The sequence below is a fragment of the Pogoniulus pusillus genome, chromosome 13, assembly GCF_015220805.1.
Source record: "Pogoniulus pusillus isolate bPogPus1 chromosome 13, bPogPus1.pri, whole genome shotgun sequence".
Classification (NCBI taxonomy): domain Eukaryota; kingdom Metazoa; phylum Chordata; class Aves; order Piciformes; family Lybiidae; genus Pogoniulus; species Pogoniulus pusillus.
In genome coordinates this window covers 15,389,131-15,407,518 of record NC_087276.1, presented here as the reverse complement: position 1 = coordinate 15,407,518, position 18,388 = coordinate 15,389,131, and the positions used below count along the sequence as shown (strand labels likewise).

The following is an 18,388-nucleotide window of genomic DNA, read 5'->3' as shown; positions in this document are numbered from 1 at the left end:
CCTTTGCATACCACTGCTGCATTCTTGATGTCCAAACTCAGTCAATAGATAAGGAAATTGTTGGTGTGCATTAAGCTAGAGAGAGACAGGATAAAGAGGATCAGCAAAGTTCTGATCAAGAATTCTGCCAGAAAATCCAGAATTGGAGTTGGAGCCATGGATCCCTGTGACAGGGATCCATGCCTCTGGGATCCACCCCTCCCAGAAACCAGAGTCCCCAGGAGAGGCTCCCAACCACCCTTCCACCTCCTTTCCACCCCTCTGCCTTATCCCAGAGTTTGCCTTCTGTGCAGGGTGAGTTTGGAGGATTGGCCAGGGGGTTTAGAAAGCAGAAGAATTAGTTACGCAGAAAGCAGGTTAGACAAAATAGTACAGGCACAAGCTGCAACAGAGAGCCACTGCATTATCTGTGTTTTGTCTTCTTTTATACATCTTTTATACAGCAAGCCTATGACTGAAGTAGACGTCACCATTGTTTCCTTTTCACAGCCTTATAATCTAATTCTTCTCACCAAAATATTTCAGCTACTCTCAAACTAGCACAATCCTCATAGGGTTGGGCAAGATAGGGGCAAAAGTTGTGCAACTGCTTCTTTGTGTAACACAGCCTTCCAGGAATTGCTTTAATAAATGTGTGGAGAGGAGTTCCCTTTTTGGATATCAACATGGGGGGCTGTTGAATGCCAAACACCTCCAGAGCTAGAGCAGTAAATCTTTGATTGCAACTGATCAGGGATTTTTAACCTACAGCTCCTGATTTTGTTGTACATTGCATTGACCTGCCATGTTTGGTCCATGGGAGGACTGAGGAGCACGTTGAGCTCCCATCTAAACATCCATCCTGGGGCAGACCTAAGGGTTTTAGTAAGATGTTACTTAGCTGATATGATTCAGCATGAGAGAGGAGCTCCTCCCTGTGAGGGTGGGACAGCTCTGGGACACTCTGCATTGGCAGACTTGCAAAACTAAATTGGGCAAAGTCCAGAGCAACTTCTTTCAGCTTTGCAGCCTTCTGAAGAGGAGCTGTGACTGGACACATGGAGGAATCTCTTCATACCTAAATCTCTGATTTGGTGAACAAAATACAACAGGAGGAGCTCTCTTAAAGTGGTGCTATGGAACATTTTCCACTGCAATTGCAAGCCCAAGCTTCTCCAAGGCGGAGCAAGGGAAAATATTTGCAAGATGAGTTTTAATACCAAATGGACTTCTTATATGTGTGTTTCAGTTTTTAAGGAAAGAAATAGTCAAATCCCTAAAACCTAACATGGAATTTGATCTTTGAAGGCAAAACCAGGAGGAAAAAAAAAAAGGAAAGAAAATATGTTTTCATAGTAGGTAGGTACAGAAGAGGGGGGTCTGATCAAGTATGCATGCAGGTGGCTCACCTGTAAGTCCCATAGCAGTTAGTGTGTACAGCTTAAATGAGGAGCTCACACCTGCAGTCCTGTAAAATGATAAATGATTTGGAAACCTGAAGATGGAAGAGATCTGCAGGGCCACAGTGAAGGAGGCTTCAGACCATACACCTCGGGCATTGTGACCTGTCTCCTGAAGTATTTCTGTTCCTTCTAAGCTGCAGTCCCTGGGTATGAGATCTAATGATTTGTTAGGCAGCTGTAGACTGGTGGATTCTATTCCCAGATTCAGTACGAGAGGGGAATGGCAGTGAACTGTCAAAATGAAGCCTTGTGTGCTATTTGCAGCCTGATGAAAAATCACCTCCTGAAAGCTTTGTTATGCCATTTGTAAAATGCTCTGTGTGACGGTTCAGAGCTTTTGCAGGTGATGAAAGTTACTTAGAATTGAAGGCTGGAAAGGGCATATAAATGTAAGCAGCTTGGTATAATAAGTAAGATTTAATCTCTAAATCTCTGGACTTCACATTCAATATGTGCTTCCTAAACTAAAGTGTGTCTCAGGGGATTTTTTCATAACTTCCTCTCCTTGGCATGGCAGATTGATTGACCTGGAAAGTGATGTGCAGAGGAGTCTCTGACCTGAAAAAGGATATTTCCTTTCATTATTTCCAAGAATATTGAAAATGAAACCAGAAGTAGCTATTTCTCCATGCTTGCTAATCATACAAACATTCCCTTGTAATTAATCTTCATGCTGTTTGGAGATGAACTGAGCACATCCTCTAGTCTAGCACAAAACCTGAAGTTTCCAGATCCACAGATGTCTTCATAAAAAAAACCAACCAAACCAAACAAAAAACAAAGCACAACATCTTCCTGAAAGCCTATTGCCTCTAAAACTTCCTGAAATTGTAACTGATTGCAAAAATTATCAACAGATGCAAAAAGTATGAAAACTGGGATGAATTTCAGGTCACCAATAGTACCCAGGCTTTGCATAAACTCTAAGTGTTTCTAAATTCATTTCAGCTAGGCACCTGAAGTGAGAATTTGAACTCTAGGTGCTGCCTATATGTTTTCTGTGGGAATCCTGATAATGAAAACTCAGTATTTGCACACAAAACCGTGTTAACCTCAAGCTATCATATATTCAGCAGGCGCTGTGAAAACTGAAGGGTAGGAAACTGACTCACTTTCCCTTCAGACTAAATTAAGTCATTTGTTAACTATTTTGGTCCAATCCATTAATGAACACCCTTTAATCACGGTGCCAGATATGAGGCCACCTTGCCATCTTTTACAGGTATTATTATTCCCTCCTTAACTAGTAGTTAGTAAAAGACTCGGTGCAATAAATGCTGCTTGTGGTTAGCATGAAATTATACTTCATAGATTTTTGGGACAAGATGCAGTGATAATTGTTGCTGCATAATTGAATTCTTGTGTTTGGGATCATTTGTGCAACCCCAGATGGTGCTCATGGGGGAGAGTGAAGAGGCTGGGGGCTCCTGCATGACCCAAATACTTATGACTGAATGATTTAGTTTAGTCTTCAGAGATTGCATAAGATGTGCCTGCATCTGTGATGTGGATGAGGTTGAGTTCTGCCTGGTATGGGCACCTTCTCTTTATTCATATGCCCTTGGGTTACACACAGCACTGCTTGGTAGATGAGTTTGCACAGTCCTGGAAAAGTCCAAGTGGCAGCTGCCACAGTGACAAATGGGGAAATTCAGATTCTCTGTAAATGCAGCCACAAAAGAGTATGCTTGTGGGAGAGCAGCAGCTTATGTGGTTCCTTACAAGCCAGCTTCAGGCCTGATCTTGCAGTGGGTTCAGGTGTGTGATGGCTCTGTTTCCTCAGATCACATTTATGATATATGCTGAGCTGAAAGCCCAGCCTCTGCATCCTATTCCTGAGTGTCTGTATTACTGGAGGCTCTGGAATCATACAACTGTAGAATCCTTTAGGTTGGAAAAGGCCTTCAACATCTAGTCAACCACTAAAGCATGTCCCTCAGCACCATATCTTCCTGTCTTTTCAGTCTTTCCTAGGATGGTGACTTCACCACTTACCAGGGCTAGCTCTTTGCAGGCCTGACGGCCCACTTGGGGAAGAAAGGAAGCTTCAGTTTGCCAAACTCCATTGCAATGCAGTAATTGCAGCATCTCTGCAATACTTTTTTTTTTTTTTTTTACCTTGCCTTTCTTTCCCCAAATCCTCACCTCATCGATGTCAAGAACTGGCTGGAGGGCCGGGCCCAGAGAGTGGTGATGAATGGTGCCACATCCAGTTGGCAACCAGTCATTATTGGTGTTCCCCAGGGATCAGTGCTAGCTTCAGTCCTGTTTGATATCTTTATTGATGATCTGGACAAGGGCATTGAATGCAGCATCAGTAAGTTTACAGATGGCACTGAGTTAGGAGGAGGTATTGATCTGTTGGAGGGGTCTGCAGATGCACCTTGACAGGCTGGATGGGTAGGCAGAGACCAATGAGTTGAGACTGAACAAAGCTATGTGCGAAATTCTACAGTTTGGCCACAACAACCCCAAGCAGTGCTACAGACTGGGGACAGAGTGGTTGGAGAGCAGCCAGGTAGAAAGGGACTTGGGGTGCTGGTAGAGAGTAGCTAAACCAGGAAAGCCAGTGGCGTCCTGGCCTGTATCAGGAACAGTGTTGCCAGCAGAACAAGGGAGGTTATTTTTCCCCTGTACTCAACACTGGTCAGGCTACACCTTGAGTACTGTGTCCAGTTCTGGGCCCCTCAGTTCAAGAGAGATGTTGAGGTACTGGAACATGTCCAGAGAAGGGCAACAAAGCTGGTGAGGGGCCTGGAATACAGCCCTGTGGGGAGAGGCTGAGGGAGCTGGGGTTGTTTAGCCAGGAGGAGAGGAGGCTCAGGCCTGACCTCACTGCTGTCTACAACTACCTGAAAAGAGGTTGTAGCCAGGTGGGGTTGGTCTCTTCTGCCATGCAACCAGCAACAGAACAAGGGGGAACAGTCTCAAGTTGCACCAGGGGAGGTCTAGGCTGGATGTTAGGAGGAAGTTCTTCCCAGAGGGAGTGATTTGCCATTGGAATGGGCTGCCCAGGGAGGTGGTGGAGTTGCCATTGATGGAGGTGTTCAAGAAAAGACTGGATGAGGCATTTAGTGCCACAGTCTAGTTGATTGGAAAAGGCTGGGTGCTAGGTTGGACTGGATGATCTTGGAGATCTCTTCCAACCTGGTTGATTTTGTGGTTCTATGATTGTCAGCTATGATGCTCTGAATTGCACACTGTGGATTGCAATGGGTGTCTGCTGTTTTAGGCTATCTCTTGTCAAAGGTTGCCATTCTACAGAGGAACAGAATAAATATAACAAAATTATTGACTTCATTTGGGCCTCTGAAATTAATTCAGTTGTTTTGGATCTGGTTTATTTTATGTCATGTTTTGTAATCTCACACTGTGTTATTTTGCACAAGGCTAAGGTAGTCCATGTGTTGCTGGATGGTCACAGCATCTCCCCAGCAGAAGGCTTTCTTATCCGCAAGGGACCAGGCAACTGCCATTTTGACTTTGCTCAGGAAATTCTCTTTGTTGACTACCTGCAGCCCCAGCTGATTAATAAAGTACAAAGGAGGTAAAGTAAACTTATTTTTACTCTCTGCACCTCACAATTTCTCTTTAATGTTCAATGTTCTTTCATGTTCTCTGCTGAAGCAGTTGTAAGGGCACCTGGTTGAAAGTAAGCACTGAGAGCAAAATGTTTTGTTTAGTTGTAACTGTAGATTGTTGATCAGAGGATGTTCTAGTCCAGAAACATAAGCAGCAGTTTGTGGAGGCTTAGTTCTGTGCTGTTGTTCTCTGTGTTTGTGAATGAATCAAAGGTACATAAACTACTGAAGCAGTTTTGTCTTGTATTTTTTTTTGGCAGACCTGGGGCAAAGAGAATGGAACAAGCCAGTATGGACTACGAAGCACCTTTAATGCCATGTGGTTGTATCCTTCTCTGTCATTTTCTTACTCAGCATATAGAATATTTTAGAGTTATAGATTGTGGTCATGAGTCCTGAGATTTTTTATTTTATCTATTCCTGGGATGTTAACAAGATAGCAAGAATATCCATTAAGTATGAATTAAGAATGAATAAATGGAGCTGTGAATTCAGTAGTTCTCCATCTGACGGAATAAACGTACCTGTGAAAATCTATGCATGTAAGCATACACAGATAGACTTTTGCTTAGTTGTACCACCTGCTGATGCTCATGTGTGAGTGTTCTCAGTGAGAGACTTCTTGTCTTGAAAAGAAATTGTTTATTCAGAGATTTAAGACGTAGTGAAGTTGGAAGTGAAAACCAGATTTTTTTTTTTTCTCCTCTCTTCTGAACTTTAAAGTGTCCAATACTGAGATGTGGGCTGTTGTGAAGCTGCAAATGAAGTCTGTTAGGACAAGGTATCAATATCAACATTTTCCTTAATAGCTTTTTCCTTTTTAGTTGTTTTCCAGTTTCAGCTTCTGACAAGTTGGGGTGATCCATACTACATTGGTTTGAATGGACTTCAGTTGTTCAATGAACATGGAGACCAAATCCTACTCACTGAAAGCAGTATCCTTCCACACAGTCAGCTCCTCTATCCCTTCCAGTTTGCTCCCTGGCAAATAATCACCTGGCATCACTTGCTGCTGCTTCCCAATTACCAGTGGATCCTGTGACGTTCCTCTGTTTGTGTGTCTCTGTTGTGGTACTTAGTATGTTTTAATGTATCCTGTGTACTGTCAGAATATTTCTTCTCTGAATGGGGTGCACCAACAAAGCAGGGCAGGGTTAGAGAAAGGAAGGCTGAAGTGGGAAGGATATGGTGGTTTTGCTTTCAGCATTTATTTCTTCTGTGTTATGGAAGGAGCAGAGTGTTTGAGCTATGAATTCATATCAAAAGGATTGAGTTCAGTTCATCTTTCACTTTGAAGCAAGAACAGAGTTTTCAGAACTCTCGGTCTGGAGCTTTGGGTTCTTCTAGACTCCGGGTTGAGTCATGAAGATAAAGGCTGAGACTCTGACTTTGATTCAGCATTTCCTGGGTAACCAAGAGAGGGAATGAAGGACATGTTTGAAAGATTCATAGTCATCAAGGCTACACTTGGGTGCTCTGTATCAGCTAAAGTCTCTTAAGAGCTGAAAGCTTCGCACCCCAGCGTATAATTCATGTAGTTCAGTCACTTGCAAGAAACAGTTTTTTAGCCAACTAGAAAGCATGGACACTGATGGATTGTGTGTCTCTGAGGATCCTCATTGTCTAATAAATAGAGGCTACGGTGAGAAAGGTAGTGAAGGCTTTTTCTTGAGTGCTGTTTTTATTTGTATCTTGTATGATACATGATGAACCTGAAAGATCTGTAATGGAGAAGCAGCATTTTGAAATTGAAAAATAGTAACAAATTGTTTTTAAGAGCAAGGGATTTTGAACTTCACTTTCAGAGAGTGTGTCTCTACCTGGCAGTGTATTGTACAAGAAAGACACCTCAGCTGCTTTTGAAGGATGGCCTGTTTCTGCCCTGCAGTGGAGCTGCTTGGATGTATTAGGATCCCCAAAAGAGGATATTTGTCTTAGTGCAGCACTAAATGTGGTAATTTAGTGCTGAGTCTGGAGCAAGCTTTTCTTAAACAGCTGAGGCATTGCTGTGTTATTCCTTAAATTCTGTCTAAGTACTTACAGACTCAGGCCTTTTTAGAAGGCAAGACAAGGGGAAATGACTGGGGATTTGTAATTCTGAAGACAGTGCCATCTATCCAAGGTCCTTTGCATAGCTTTAACACAGATTTGTTTCTAACATAAATGTTCTCTTATGGAGAAAATGTGATTACCTAGAAAGCTTGTTCAATAGAAGGTTTAATCTTTCCCCCTCAAAGCACTGAAAGAAGCCTTTTCTAGAATCAGAGAACAGGTTTGGTTTGATAATACCTCTAAGAGCAATGAGTCCAACCGTTCTCTTAACTCTGCCAAGTCTGGTGCTAAACCATGGCCCTCAGCACCACGTCTCTGCCTCTTTTAACCACCTCCCTGGGCAGCCTGTTCCAGTGTTTGAGACCCCTTTCAGTGAAGAAATTTCTTCTGATCTCCAACCTAAACCTCCTTTGCTGCAACTTCAGGTCATTTCCTCTTGTCTTGTGTCACTTGTTATAAGGCAAAGAGACCAACCCCCCACTTCACTCCAACCTCCTTTCATGAATTTGTAGAAAGCCTGATCTCCTCTCAGTCTCCTTTTCTCCAAACTAACCAATCCCAGTTCCCCAATTCTTTACTACATAGTTACTGACTCTTTTTTTTATCCCTAACCTTGGGGAACTCAAAACTTAGAACTGATGACTGTGTCCTCCTTGAGATATGTTTCATCTGAGGAGTTCTCACAAGTTCATGCTAAAAATATGGGACTTTGACACAAAAAATAGCTGGGAAATGCCTGTTCCTCATAAGGGAACCTTATTGACAAAGTCGTAAATACATATTTGGTAATAAATTAAATGCATCTAGTTCATTTATATCTGTTTCAAAGCTGATTTGGGTTGCCAGGATCTCTAAGGGTTGGTCTGCTTTTAAAAATGAGTCCAAATTTCCTAAGCTACCTGTGGGAAGTACTGAAGTATTTTTAAGTTTGACTGCTTCTCATGGAATCTGGAAGAGCAAATTTGGTGTTTCTGAAATATCCTTTTTCTGGTTGTTTACCCTTAAAGTTGTTTTTCAGATATTGCTGCTTTTCCAGATAGTGTCAACGTTTTAGATGATGTATCTGGAGATGTCCGAACTCCGGACAAACTGATTGACAGAGTGAATGACACAACTGATGGCAGACATATGTGGCTTGCACCAATTCTTCCTGGTTTGGTACAGTTCCCCTTTTCATTCCATTTTAGAGATAGCTGTATAGCTGTATTATACAATCCAGAATGGCTCACATTGGAAGGGACCTTAAAGATCACTTGCTCCAATCTCCCTGCCGTGGGCAGGGACACCTCTCAACTAGACTTGGCTGCTCGAGGCCTCATCCAGCCTGGCCTTAAACACCCTCAGGGAGGAGGCATCTACAGCCTCCATAGGCAACCTATTTCAGTCTCACCACCCTCACATTGAAGAACTTTTTTCTAAGCTCCGGTCTCCTGCTCTCCCTCAGCCTCAAATCATTTCCCCTTGTCCTGTCTCTAGACACCCTCAGGAAAAGTCCTTCTGCAACCTTCAGGCAGCTCTCAGGTCCCTCTGGAGTTTTCTCTTCCTTAGGCTGAGCAACCCCAGCTGCCTCAGCCTGTTTTCATAGCAGAGGTATTCCAGGCCTTAGAACATTTTTGTGGCCTCCTAGACCCACTCCAAAAGCCCTGTGTCCTTCTTATGCTTCTGGGGACATCAGAACTGGATGCAGAGGTGGGGTCTCAGCAGAGCAGAGTCGAGAGGCAGAATCCCCTCTCTTTGCCACACTCCTCTGGCTGCAGCCTAGCATACAGCTGCCTTCTGGCCTGTATGAGGGCACTCCTGGCTCTTGTGGAGCTTCTCAGCAGTCAATCAACACTCTCAGGTCTCTTTCTTCACTGCTACTTCGAACCCACTCTGCTCCCAGCCTGGATTTGTGCCTGAGGTTGGTCCAACTCAGATGCATGTTGCTAGAAGCATAAAGGAAAGGGGAAGCATACAGATTTTGAAGATACATTTGATATTAGTAGGTGATATGAAATCATTGCCTTTGAGAAGAAGTTCTTTTTATTCCAGTTTTTCTTTGCTGCACAAATAGCAGCAGCAGAGATTTCCCAGGTTTTTCATCTCCTCCTGTCTCCATGGTGCAACAACAGAAGAATTTCCAAGGCTAGCATAGATGAGTTTTCAGTTACAATGATAAAGATACTGACAAAGGAGTTTAATATGTGTGATTTGAGCAACAAACACCTTTCAAAAGGCCCCTGACTGGCATCTGCAATTTGTTTTTTACAAAAAACAGTGAATGCTGTTCCAGCAGTGAGAATTTCTTTAATCTCATTATCTGTGTGAATTAAAATTCATAAATTAGAGATGACAGACTCAGTCTTCTGTATCCTGAGGCCCCAAGTGATTCAGCCCTGCTAGAAGCCCCATGTTTAAAATATGGGGTATCAAATATCCAAACAGGAAAAGGAGCTAAACTTTGATCTGAGTTCTGACTTTGCTCTGGGGAAAGGCAGTTTTTTTATGGCCTCTTATGGACATCATTAAGCTGTATTTATTTTTTTAGGAGAGGATGAATTTTGAAAGCAACAAAATGTAAATCTGAGGTGTGGGATGTTGTAGTTTACTCTGTTGGAGAAATCTTTACTTCTGGAATCCTACAATGACCTAGATTGGAAATCATCTACTCCAACCTGCCCACCATGGGCGGGGACACGTCTCAACTAGACTCAGCTGCTCAAGGCCTCATCTAGCCTGGCCTTGAACACCTCCCATAATGGAGACATCCACAACCTCCTTGGGCAACCTGTTCCAGGGTCTCACCTCCCTCATACTGAAGAACTTCTTCCTAAGATGCAGTCCAACCGTACTCTCTCTGTTGTCAGCCACTCCCCCTTGTCTTGTTGCTAGACACCTTTATGAAAACTCCCTCTGCAGGTTTCCTGTAGAATCCTTTCAGATATTGGAAGGCAGCTCTAAGGTCCCCAGCTCCCTCAGCCTATCCCCACAGCTGAGGTGTGTGTTACAGTTATTGGTCAGAAATAAGTCCCTTTGGAAAGTCCTTTCTATATCATTATAAGTTGTGATGCAGTGGATATAATTCAGATAAAGCTTTAAAGTATCCTTTTGAATGCTGAGCACATGCATTTCTTATGGAAGTGGAGAGTCTGTGTAGTGCTTGAACTTCCTGATGTGTAGATCCTGCATCTTGAATCCTGGTTATTACTTGCTGGGATGCTCAGATGACCATCTCATGTCCTTCTAAAAGGCTTGCTGCAGAGGCTGCTTCTTTTTAGCAAAGAGGAAAATAACAGTGCCTGCAGTCCTAGCGCAGATGCAATGCTGCTTTGTGGTGTTACTTCTGACACTAAAGTACTGTAGAGGAACATCAGATACCCATTTTTCAAGGGTAAATTGCTAAAGTGTGTTATGCAGGAGGGAAGAGTAACCAATTTAATGGCACTTTCAGTCCTTAAACGGTAGCAGATTTCCTATTTTCAAGAATCCAGGTGGTACTTTTCCATCTTACATGGTACGGTTATACAGCCAGGAGGTGCAAATGGATTAAGAAATCAACTTCTTCATCACCATCCTCTACAGTTTGGATGCTGAAGCAAAGCTTTTATGTACTTCCTTCCTTATTGCTGGGCTCCTCTCACACAGTGCTTGTCTGGAAACATGAATGAATTCTTCAGTGTATTAGAAGGCTTAAAAGCTTTAAGGAAATTTTATATATAACTTTTTTTTCCTTCCTGATTTTAAAAGTGGTTTAGTCTTTGGCAAATGTATTACTGCTGTTAGTGCAAGGTCAGTTCATTGTTCCTTTCTTCCTGATGGCCAGTATTGTTTGTAATTTGTTGTTAGACTACCAGTTGCTATTGGAGGCTATGCCTAAACTGTGTTCTGGGAAACCACAGAGGAAAACATTTCTATTGATTGCATCTAACCTTTTTTTAATCAGTTAAAAACATGCAGAATGATTTAATGCAACTAATAATATCTGTTTCAGTGCATCAAAGGATTAAATCTTCAAAGGATGCTGGAGATGAAGCTTAAGTATGTTGGCCTGTGGTTGGTCTGGTAGCTTGTAAAAGGAATGCCATAGAATAAACTATCAGAGGCAAGATTGGCTTCTACAGCCTAATCTTTGGTCTTAACGTCTTGCTATTAATGCTACTGGAAGCAGAATGAGCAACACCTCTAGCTCTGTTTAGCAAGCAGCTGGAGAATTGTCAGGTGTAGCTGTCATCTTCTGATGAGTTACACATCTATTGGAGAGGGCAGCTCTGGGGCAGAGACAACAGCTGTGAATTACCAGCAGAGATGATAGCTGAACTTAAATCCATTGCATCAGTTTGTTCTCCTCTAGCTAGATCTCTATAAATATGGCCCTCTTTTGATCCAAGGTGCATGACAATTTCATTTCTTGGGGGAATTTGTGCTGTTAAATTAATTCTCTTTTACAGGTGAATAGGGTTTATGTCATATTCGATGTACCTACTACTGTGTCAATGATCAAGTTGTGGAATTATGCCAAAACGCCTCAGAGAGGTGTGAAAGAATTTGGTGTAAGTAATTTTTCCATGCATGTTGTATATTCCCCTGAGCTCAGCCTGCTTGATTTGTGCACTTATTTTCACAGTTTACTGAAGTGCGAGTCCATCTTCTCTCCAAGGATGGGATTCATCTCATTTAACTCTGCATTTTGGATTAAAATGACTCATCTGTGCCAGTCATCTGCCCTCCCTTTCTTGTCCAGAGAAAGAACAGTTCCTCTGATTGCTGTTTTAGATATAGGTTTATGCTTTCCTGTTTCCAATGCCTACCTATAGAGCAGGCCTGGAAGACTGATTTAAACTAGAAACTCAAGTCAGAGACAGCTGAAGTGAAGTGAGATTCATCAATTCCTAGATTTAAGAGTGATTCACTCCAGTTAATAGAGTGGCAATTATGAAAATGAAATACATTTTTAATTACCTGCCTGAAAGCTGCATTTGGAAAGAGAAGGCAAACTCATGAAATGAAATATCAAAACTCAGCAGCAAACAGAGGGAAATGGAAGTTTTAAGGAACAAAAACTAAACTGATGAGCAGGCTTCTGAAACAAATAGGGGTGAAATGTTTCCCAGTAAATGAATAGAAATCAGTGCCTGACTTCTGGGTGTTTTGTTTGTTTGTGCCTTGAATATCCTCAGCTCCTAGTGGATGACTTGCTTGTCTACAATGGGATCCTGGATATGGTGAACCACCTAGTGTCAGGCATCCTACCAACCTGTGACCCAGTGGTCCCGTACCATACCATTCTCTTTACAGATGATGAGAAGATTTGCCATCAGGAGAAGAGAACTGTTATTAGGTAGGTGAGAGGATGTTAACTGGAAGAAGGAGTCTTGTTTTCAAAAGATGTTTTGATGTGCTTGATGTCAGCAGGATGTATACTGCTGAGAAAATTTTTATCCAAAGCATGCTCAGCCTCATTTCATGAGAAATAACCTCTGGCTTTTTAGATACTAGAACTAAATTCCCAACTTGATTTGGAAGAATATTTTAACACTTACTGGCATTCCTGATTCATAGTTACACAGGAAATTTTCAAGGCCAGGCTCTGAGCAACCTGATCCAGTTTGAGGTGTCCCTGCCCAGGGGGGGTTGAGCTAGATGATCCTTGAGGTTCATTCCAGCCCTGACAATTCTATATGTTCCATATCTTTTCATGGAAACCTATATTAATAAACACCAGAGAAAGAAATTAAACTTCCTAAGAGAAGAGTTAATAAATCCCAATGATATTACATGGGGTGGGTTGAGGGGACGAAGGACATTAGGAAGTTAATGAAAAAGAACCAAACATCAGAAGTAAAGAATGAAAGTCCTCTGATTTGGCACAGATTCCTAATTCTGCTGTGCTGTAAACTTCCTGAAATAAAAAATGTCTTCAATGACAAATGAGTTGCAACCAAAGGAGTACCAGTTTGAAACCACCAAGTTGGCAGTCTTCACAGAAAAGGGAACAAAATGCAGTGGAAAATGCAGTCATATTTAGAATGTCAGCCCCTACCCAGGAAAATAAAGATTGAAAGAATAATTTATATTAAATGAGTTGGAAATGCTGGAAAATGAAAACCTTGTAGAAATAAACACTCTCTTCTGCTTTGTACAACTAGCAAAGAGAATGTCTTGCACAAAAGCAAAGGTGACAGGTTTATATCGAGAAACAGGATATGATTTGTTCAGGAGAATATCCAAATTTTTAGGAAGAAATGGAAGGGATTTGAGCTGTTCTGCCTCAGAACAGAAGTGTACTTTTGCTTATGGGGTTTATTTTTGTGTGTTTCCCTCTAAAGTATTGCTGTTGGGCACTGGTGCTGTCAGGTGTTGAAACAAACTGGTGGTGTTTGGCTGTATTGCATTAGACTTGTGTCAGATGTTGTTGTACAAGCGGCTGTGTTGCCGTGTTCAGATTTGGAAGCAGACAATTTTTCAAGGGAGAAAGTTTCATTTCAGTAAATGTCCTGAGGAAATTGGAGTTTTGTGACATTTTTCAGTGGGGTATACAATGGAGGAGGAGAAATTACTTTCATAGAATCACAGAATGGCTTAGGCTGGAAGGGACTTCAGAGATTGCCCATAGGCAGGGACACCTCTCCACTAGACTTGGCTGCTCAGCTTGGCCTCAAGCACCCTGAGGCAGGAGGCATCCACAGCCTCCCTGGGCAGCCTGTTCCAGTCTCAGCACCCCTGTACTGAAAATCTTCCTAAGCTCCAGTCTAGCCCTGCTCTCCTTCAGCCTCAAACCATTTCCTCTTGTCCTGTTGCTAGACACCTTCATGAAAAGTCCCTTTCTGTAGGATCCTTTCAGGTATGGAAGGCAACTTTAAGTCCCCCTGGAGTCTTCTCCAGGCTGAACACCCCTAGCTCCCTCAGTCTATCCTCATAGCTTCAGCCTTTGGATGACCTTTGTGGCCCTCCTCTAAACTAGCTGCAACATCTGTGTCCTAGTTATGATGGGACTCCAGAACTGGATGCAGTATTGGAGATGGGTCTCAGCAGAGCCAAGTCAAGGGGCAGAACTCCCTCTCTTGCCCTGCTCTATCTTTCTGTGGGTGAAGTTTTTTGATGTGAGTCAGAGTAACAGCAGCTGTAACCATGGCTCCTTTTCATGTAAAGTCCCTTGCATGTATTTCCAAGAGACATATGCTTTGATTTAGTTTAAAGAAGGTACCCTTTGGGAGACACACACAAACTGTATCATCTGTTTTCCAGTCAAGAACATGCTGAAGTTTTTTCTAGCCTTGTATGCAGAAGCTTTCTTGGTCTTTTTTCTTGATTTATTTTGCAGTCTTTTCCTTTTTTCACCTGCTAGCCTTCTAAAATACAGGCTGCTTCAGCACTAGCAGACAAAGCCCTTAGCACCTGCTAGATAAGATCCTTCCACTAAAAACATGCTTCTGAGCTTATATCTATTATTAGTTCTGATTTTGGCCCATTGCCTTTCACGTGTCATTGTTTGATATTTTTATGAACCTGAGTCTGGTGTTATCAACAAGAGCATAAGTTATCATTTACCTCAGTACTGGTTCCCCTGAGAGTTTGAGACATACCTCTCCAAAAATAGAAGCAAATATTGTACAGAATTTGGAGAGGAAAGAAAAAATTGTTTCTCTTTTTTTTCCGTTTTCCAAAGGCTTGGATATTTTGTCTGTGTGAAAAGGAGATGCTTTTCGCTATGTTTTCTTTACCTTTCCATTCAGCTCACATTTCTTTTTTCCCCTGTAATTTGTTTAATTTAGTTTAACTTTGAAGTTATTCCCCCAAAAGAAACTGTTAAAGTTTTGCAGCAGCCTGCAAGCAAAGCTTGTCACACTAAATGAATTTTGTTTAGTTCATCAAATGTTCAAATAATGCTACCTCAACATTGCAAACCTGTCTTAAGTTCTGCAGAGGGATTTTTTTCTACCCTCGTTGTGCAGCACTGATCTAAAAATCTCACTTTGGTAGGCAGGAAAGGAAATTGTAGAGTGAATATGACATTTATATTTGTGTGTGTGCCTGAATGAATGCTGCTAATTAAAGCTGGCAAAAAGTCCTTCAGGTGGCTGCGAACAGAATGCCTTCCCTTTCTTGCTGATCTCAGGTGCTGTGGCTGTGCTTCCCAGCTTTGTTCAGCCTCCAGGACCTAAATAACTTATTTGGTAACCTTTTCTATGACTCCTGCAACTTACAACAACGTTGTTAGTTTTGGCATTATACTCATTTTAATCTTTCCAGCAATCATGTGGGAGATCAGGATGTACGAATGATGAACGAGAATGAGGTTGTCACAAACAGCAAAAAGAAGCAGGTTGCGGCTGATCCAGGTTAGTTCTGTCTTCTACACTGTCCTCCTGCTCACTTTGCACAGGTACTTTGGGTAGTGAACAACATAGGCTGGTAAAAAGGGGGAGGTTGACTCCTCTTAGGTATATTTTGCTCTGCTTTTTCTACTAGAGAAAGGCAAACCAGGAGTCTCATGCTCTGATGGATTTTTATTGTACATCTAAACCTGAAAGTAGATGATGCAAATCAAAGCTCATAGCTCATACCAACACAGACACAGAAGTCATAGATTCATAGAATCAACCAGGTTGGAGGAGACCTCCAAGATCATCCAGTCCAACCTATCACCCAGCCCTAACCAATCAACTAGACCATGGCACTAAGTGCCTCATCCAGTCTTTTCTTGAAGACCCCCAGGGACGGTGCCTCCACCACCTCCCTGGGCAGCCCATTCCAATGGGAAATCACTCTCTCTGTGAAGAACTTCTTCCTAATATCCAGCCTATACCTACCCTGGCACAACTTGAGACTGTGTCCCCTTGTTCTATTGCTGGTTGCCTGGGAGAAGAGGCCACCCCCCACCTGGCTACAATGCCCCTTCAGGTAGTTGTAGAAAGAAACAAGGTGAACTGAAAGCTGGTGTTAATTCTGTAGGTTCTTAGGTAGCTTTTGGAATAAAAGGCTCACTGCATCCCCACTGGCCTTCAAAGCAGCTTTAGAGATGAAGTGCTTGTGCTTCAGGACGAGCTGCTTGTTTCACCTCAAGCAAATCCAAACTAATAATAACGAGGGGAAACCTTTGTGTTGACTTGATTCCTCCTACTGTCTTTCTGGTTGGTCTTTTCCCCTTACAAAGGGATAATTAAAAAGACAACTTTTTTTTTTTTTCCCCAGGGAGAAGGAGATTGTATTTATAGTCTGAAGAGTCCCAGTCATTCACTGTAAATTACTCTGAATTGCTCCCTAAATATATTACAGATTCTCAGCCAAGCTGATACAGTCATGATTGGTTTTCTCTCCTGAGCGTGACACTTTCTGCAATTAGTTGCTCTAGAAAGTGTTACAGAAATTATTTGATAACTTTTAATAACAGTTCTGTAGGAGAAGGATTTGAAATGCCATTGCCTGTGCAAATACAGCTTCAGAAGTAATAGGATATTATCTCTGACTGGGCCACAAGTGTTTGGAACATCTCTGTGCCAGTTGTAATGACATCCTAGGTTCCAGTGCATTGCCATCACATCTCTTGTCCAAGCAGTAAGGGCACAGAACGCCTCTGAAGCCAGCAGTTGAAGGTTGCTTGTTGCTTTATGACTCGTCTTTAGCCCTTGCTTGTGTCAGCCACAGTGGTAACACAGATTTATAGAATGATTTGAGTTGGAGCAGACTTCAGGGTCTCTCAGACTCCACAGGAAAGTTATCTCATGGGACTGACAAAATTGTCAGCACTCACTGTCAGTGCAAGGAGTCGTCCTGATAAGAGCAGCTTTGCTTTCATTCTGGGATGGAAGGAGAAAGGGGGCTCTGTTTCTTCCTTTTTTTAGTGTGTGGCTTCGCTGTTCCTCCAGGTGCCGTCTTAAACCAGCATTCTCTTTTCCTTTACAGCTTTACGTCCAAAAACCTGCATATCTGAGAAGGGGCTGCAGAGGAGGAAGAGATAACAAGGGGCTGTGGCTGGAAGGTCCTGAATGCATCCAGCTCTAATTAACTGCACTTCAGATCTCCAAGATATTCATCATCCAAACAGAAGATTTTTTGTGTCTGCTGCTGAACCACTCCTATCTTAAGAGAGGAAGTCTTATTTGCTACAGTAATGTAGTTCAAAGCACAAATTGAGCTGACTGGGTTTTTCTTAGTTGTTATTATTGATCTGATTTCCCTTGCACCTTAACTGAAAATCCAGGGAGGAAGCAACCTGAAGGGCTGAGAACTGTGTTCCTAACTGACAGCTGTTCCTGCCAAGCACCAAGAGCTTGGATGAAGCAGGAGGGTTAGAACAAGAGATTTTTCAGGATATTCCTTAAGCTTTTATTTTAAACCCTTAGCTGGATGATCACAAAGCTCCTCACCAGAAGAAAGGGTCTGCTTTGTTGGTGATGCCTGTGAATACTTCTCTGGGAAATGCATTTAGAGAAAATGTTCTTTCCCTCTGTATGTTTCGGTGCTCTCTCAGGGGCTGCCGCTGCTGCTGGTATTTGGAGAGACTCCCCTGGGTGTGCAGAAGACTAATGAATGATATGAGGAGATCAGCGAGTGGTTTAGTAAGTAGGTTTCAGCTGTTGTTTTTTCATCTTCTGCAGTGAAAGAATTATTCCTTTCATTGTTTCACTACCTTGAAAAAAGCAAAGTAGATGTTTTGCTTGAAGTGCCATTGCCAGGTGCTCTACACCTTCTCCAGGGTCCTCCTGCTACGGTGCAGTGCTTTTTTTTTCTCCTCTTTTGCCTGAATTTGGTTATATGAACAAGGAGGCCATACCTCTGTGTTCCGCCAACAGGCTCTGCTGCCAGCAACAAAGATCGGCACTTCTGGGAAAGACTAAATGCATCTCAAGTAGTAGAAAGTAAGGAGAGCTCTGCACTTTTAAACACAAAATACACTGTGTCTGAAGCAGTTTCAGCAGAAACTCTAACCAAATAATTCTGCTGCAGGATTTGTAGCTATGCAGATGTGCTTTTCACTCCAGATCTGTCAGTTGTGACCACCTGCAAATCTCTTCATAGAAGACTCTTCCTCTCTCACCTAGAACTCACTTATTGTTTCCAAGGAGTACTAGACACTCTGAAGTCACTTGATGATTTTAGACAGGAAACAAAGATGCACTACTGAAGCTCCTGGTACAGGATCAAGCTGTGCTGGTCGTCTTTTTGCGCAAACCAGGAGGATAGTATCTTGTGTGTTTGCTTATCAGAACCATGCTTCCTAACTCTTGTTGGCTAAGCTGAAAAGACACATGCTAGCAATGCATCACCCACGTTCCTGTGTTGTTGGAACAACAAAATGCATTTTGTACTAAATACAAACCACTTCTAAATGTG

At 42.4% G+C, this 18,388-nt stretch overlaps 1 protein-coding gene across 8 annotated transcripts in view; it reads left to right on the top strand.

The window, feature by feature from the left end:
- KATNIP (katanin interacting protein) overlaps window positions 1-18,388 on the top strand; it is a 67,015-nt gene extending 48,627 nt beyond the window's left edge. For 7 of the 8 annotated variants that reach the window (XM_064153099.1, XM_064153097.1, XM_064153102.1 and 4 more), the window contains 8 exons: window positions 4,832-4,989; window positions 5,284-5,348; window positions 5,848-5,958; window positions 8,094-8,233; window positions 11,503-11,604; window positions 12,232-12,392; window positions 15,305-15,393; window positions 16,958-18,388. In XM_064153099.1, the coding sequence (XP_064009169.1) occupies window positions 4,832-4,989; window positions 5,284-5,348; window positions 5,848-5,958; window positions 8,094-8,233; window positions 11,503-11,604; window positions 12,232-12,392; window positions 15,305-15,393; window positions 16,958-17,013 (882 nt within the window). In that variant the 3' untranslated portion in view covers window positions 17,014-18,388. Of the gene's footprint in view, window positions 1-4,831; window positions 4,990-5,283; window positions 5,349-5,847; window positions 5,959-8,093; window positions 8,234-11,502; window positions 11,605-11,678; window positions 11,812-12,231; window positions 12,393-15,304; window positions 15,394-16,957 lie in introns of those variants that run through there. The other variant, XM_064153104.1, reaches the window with a different exon arrangement.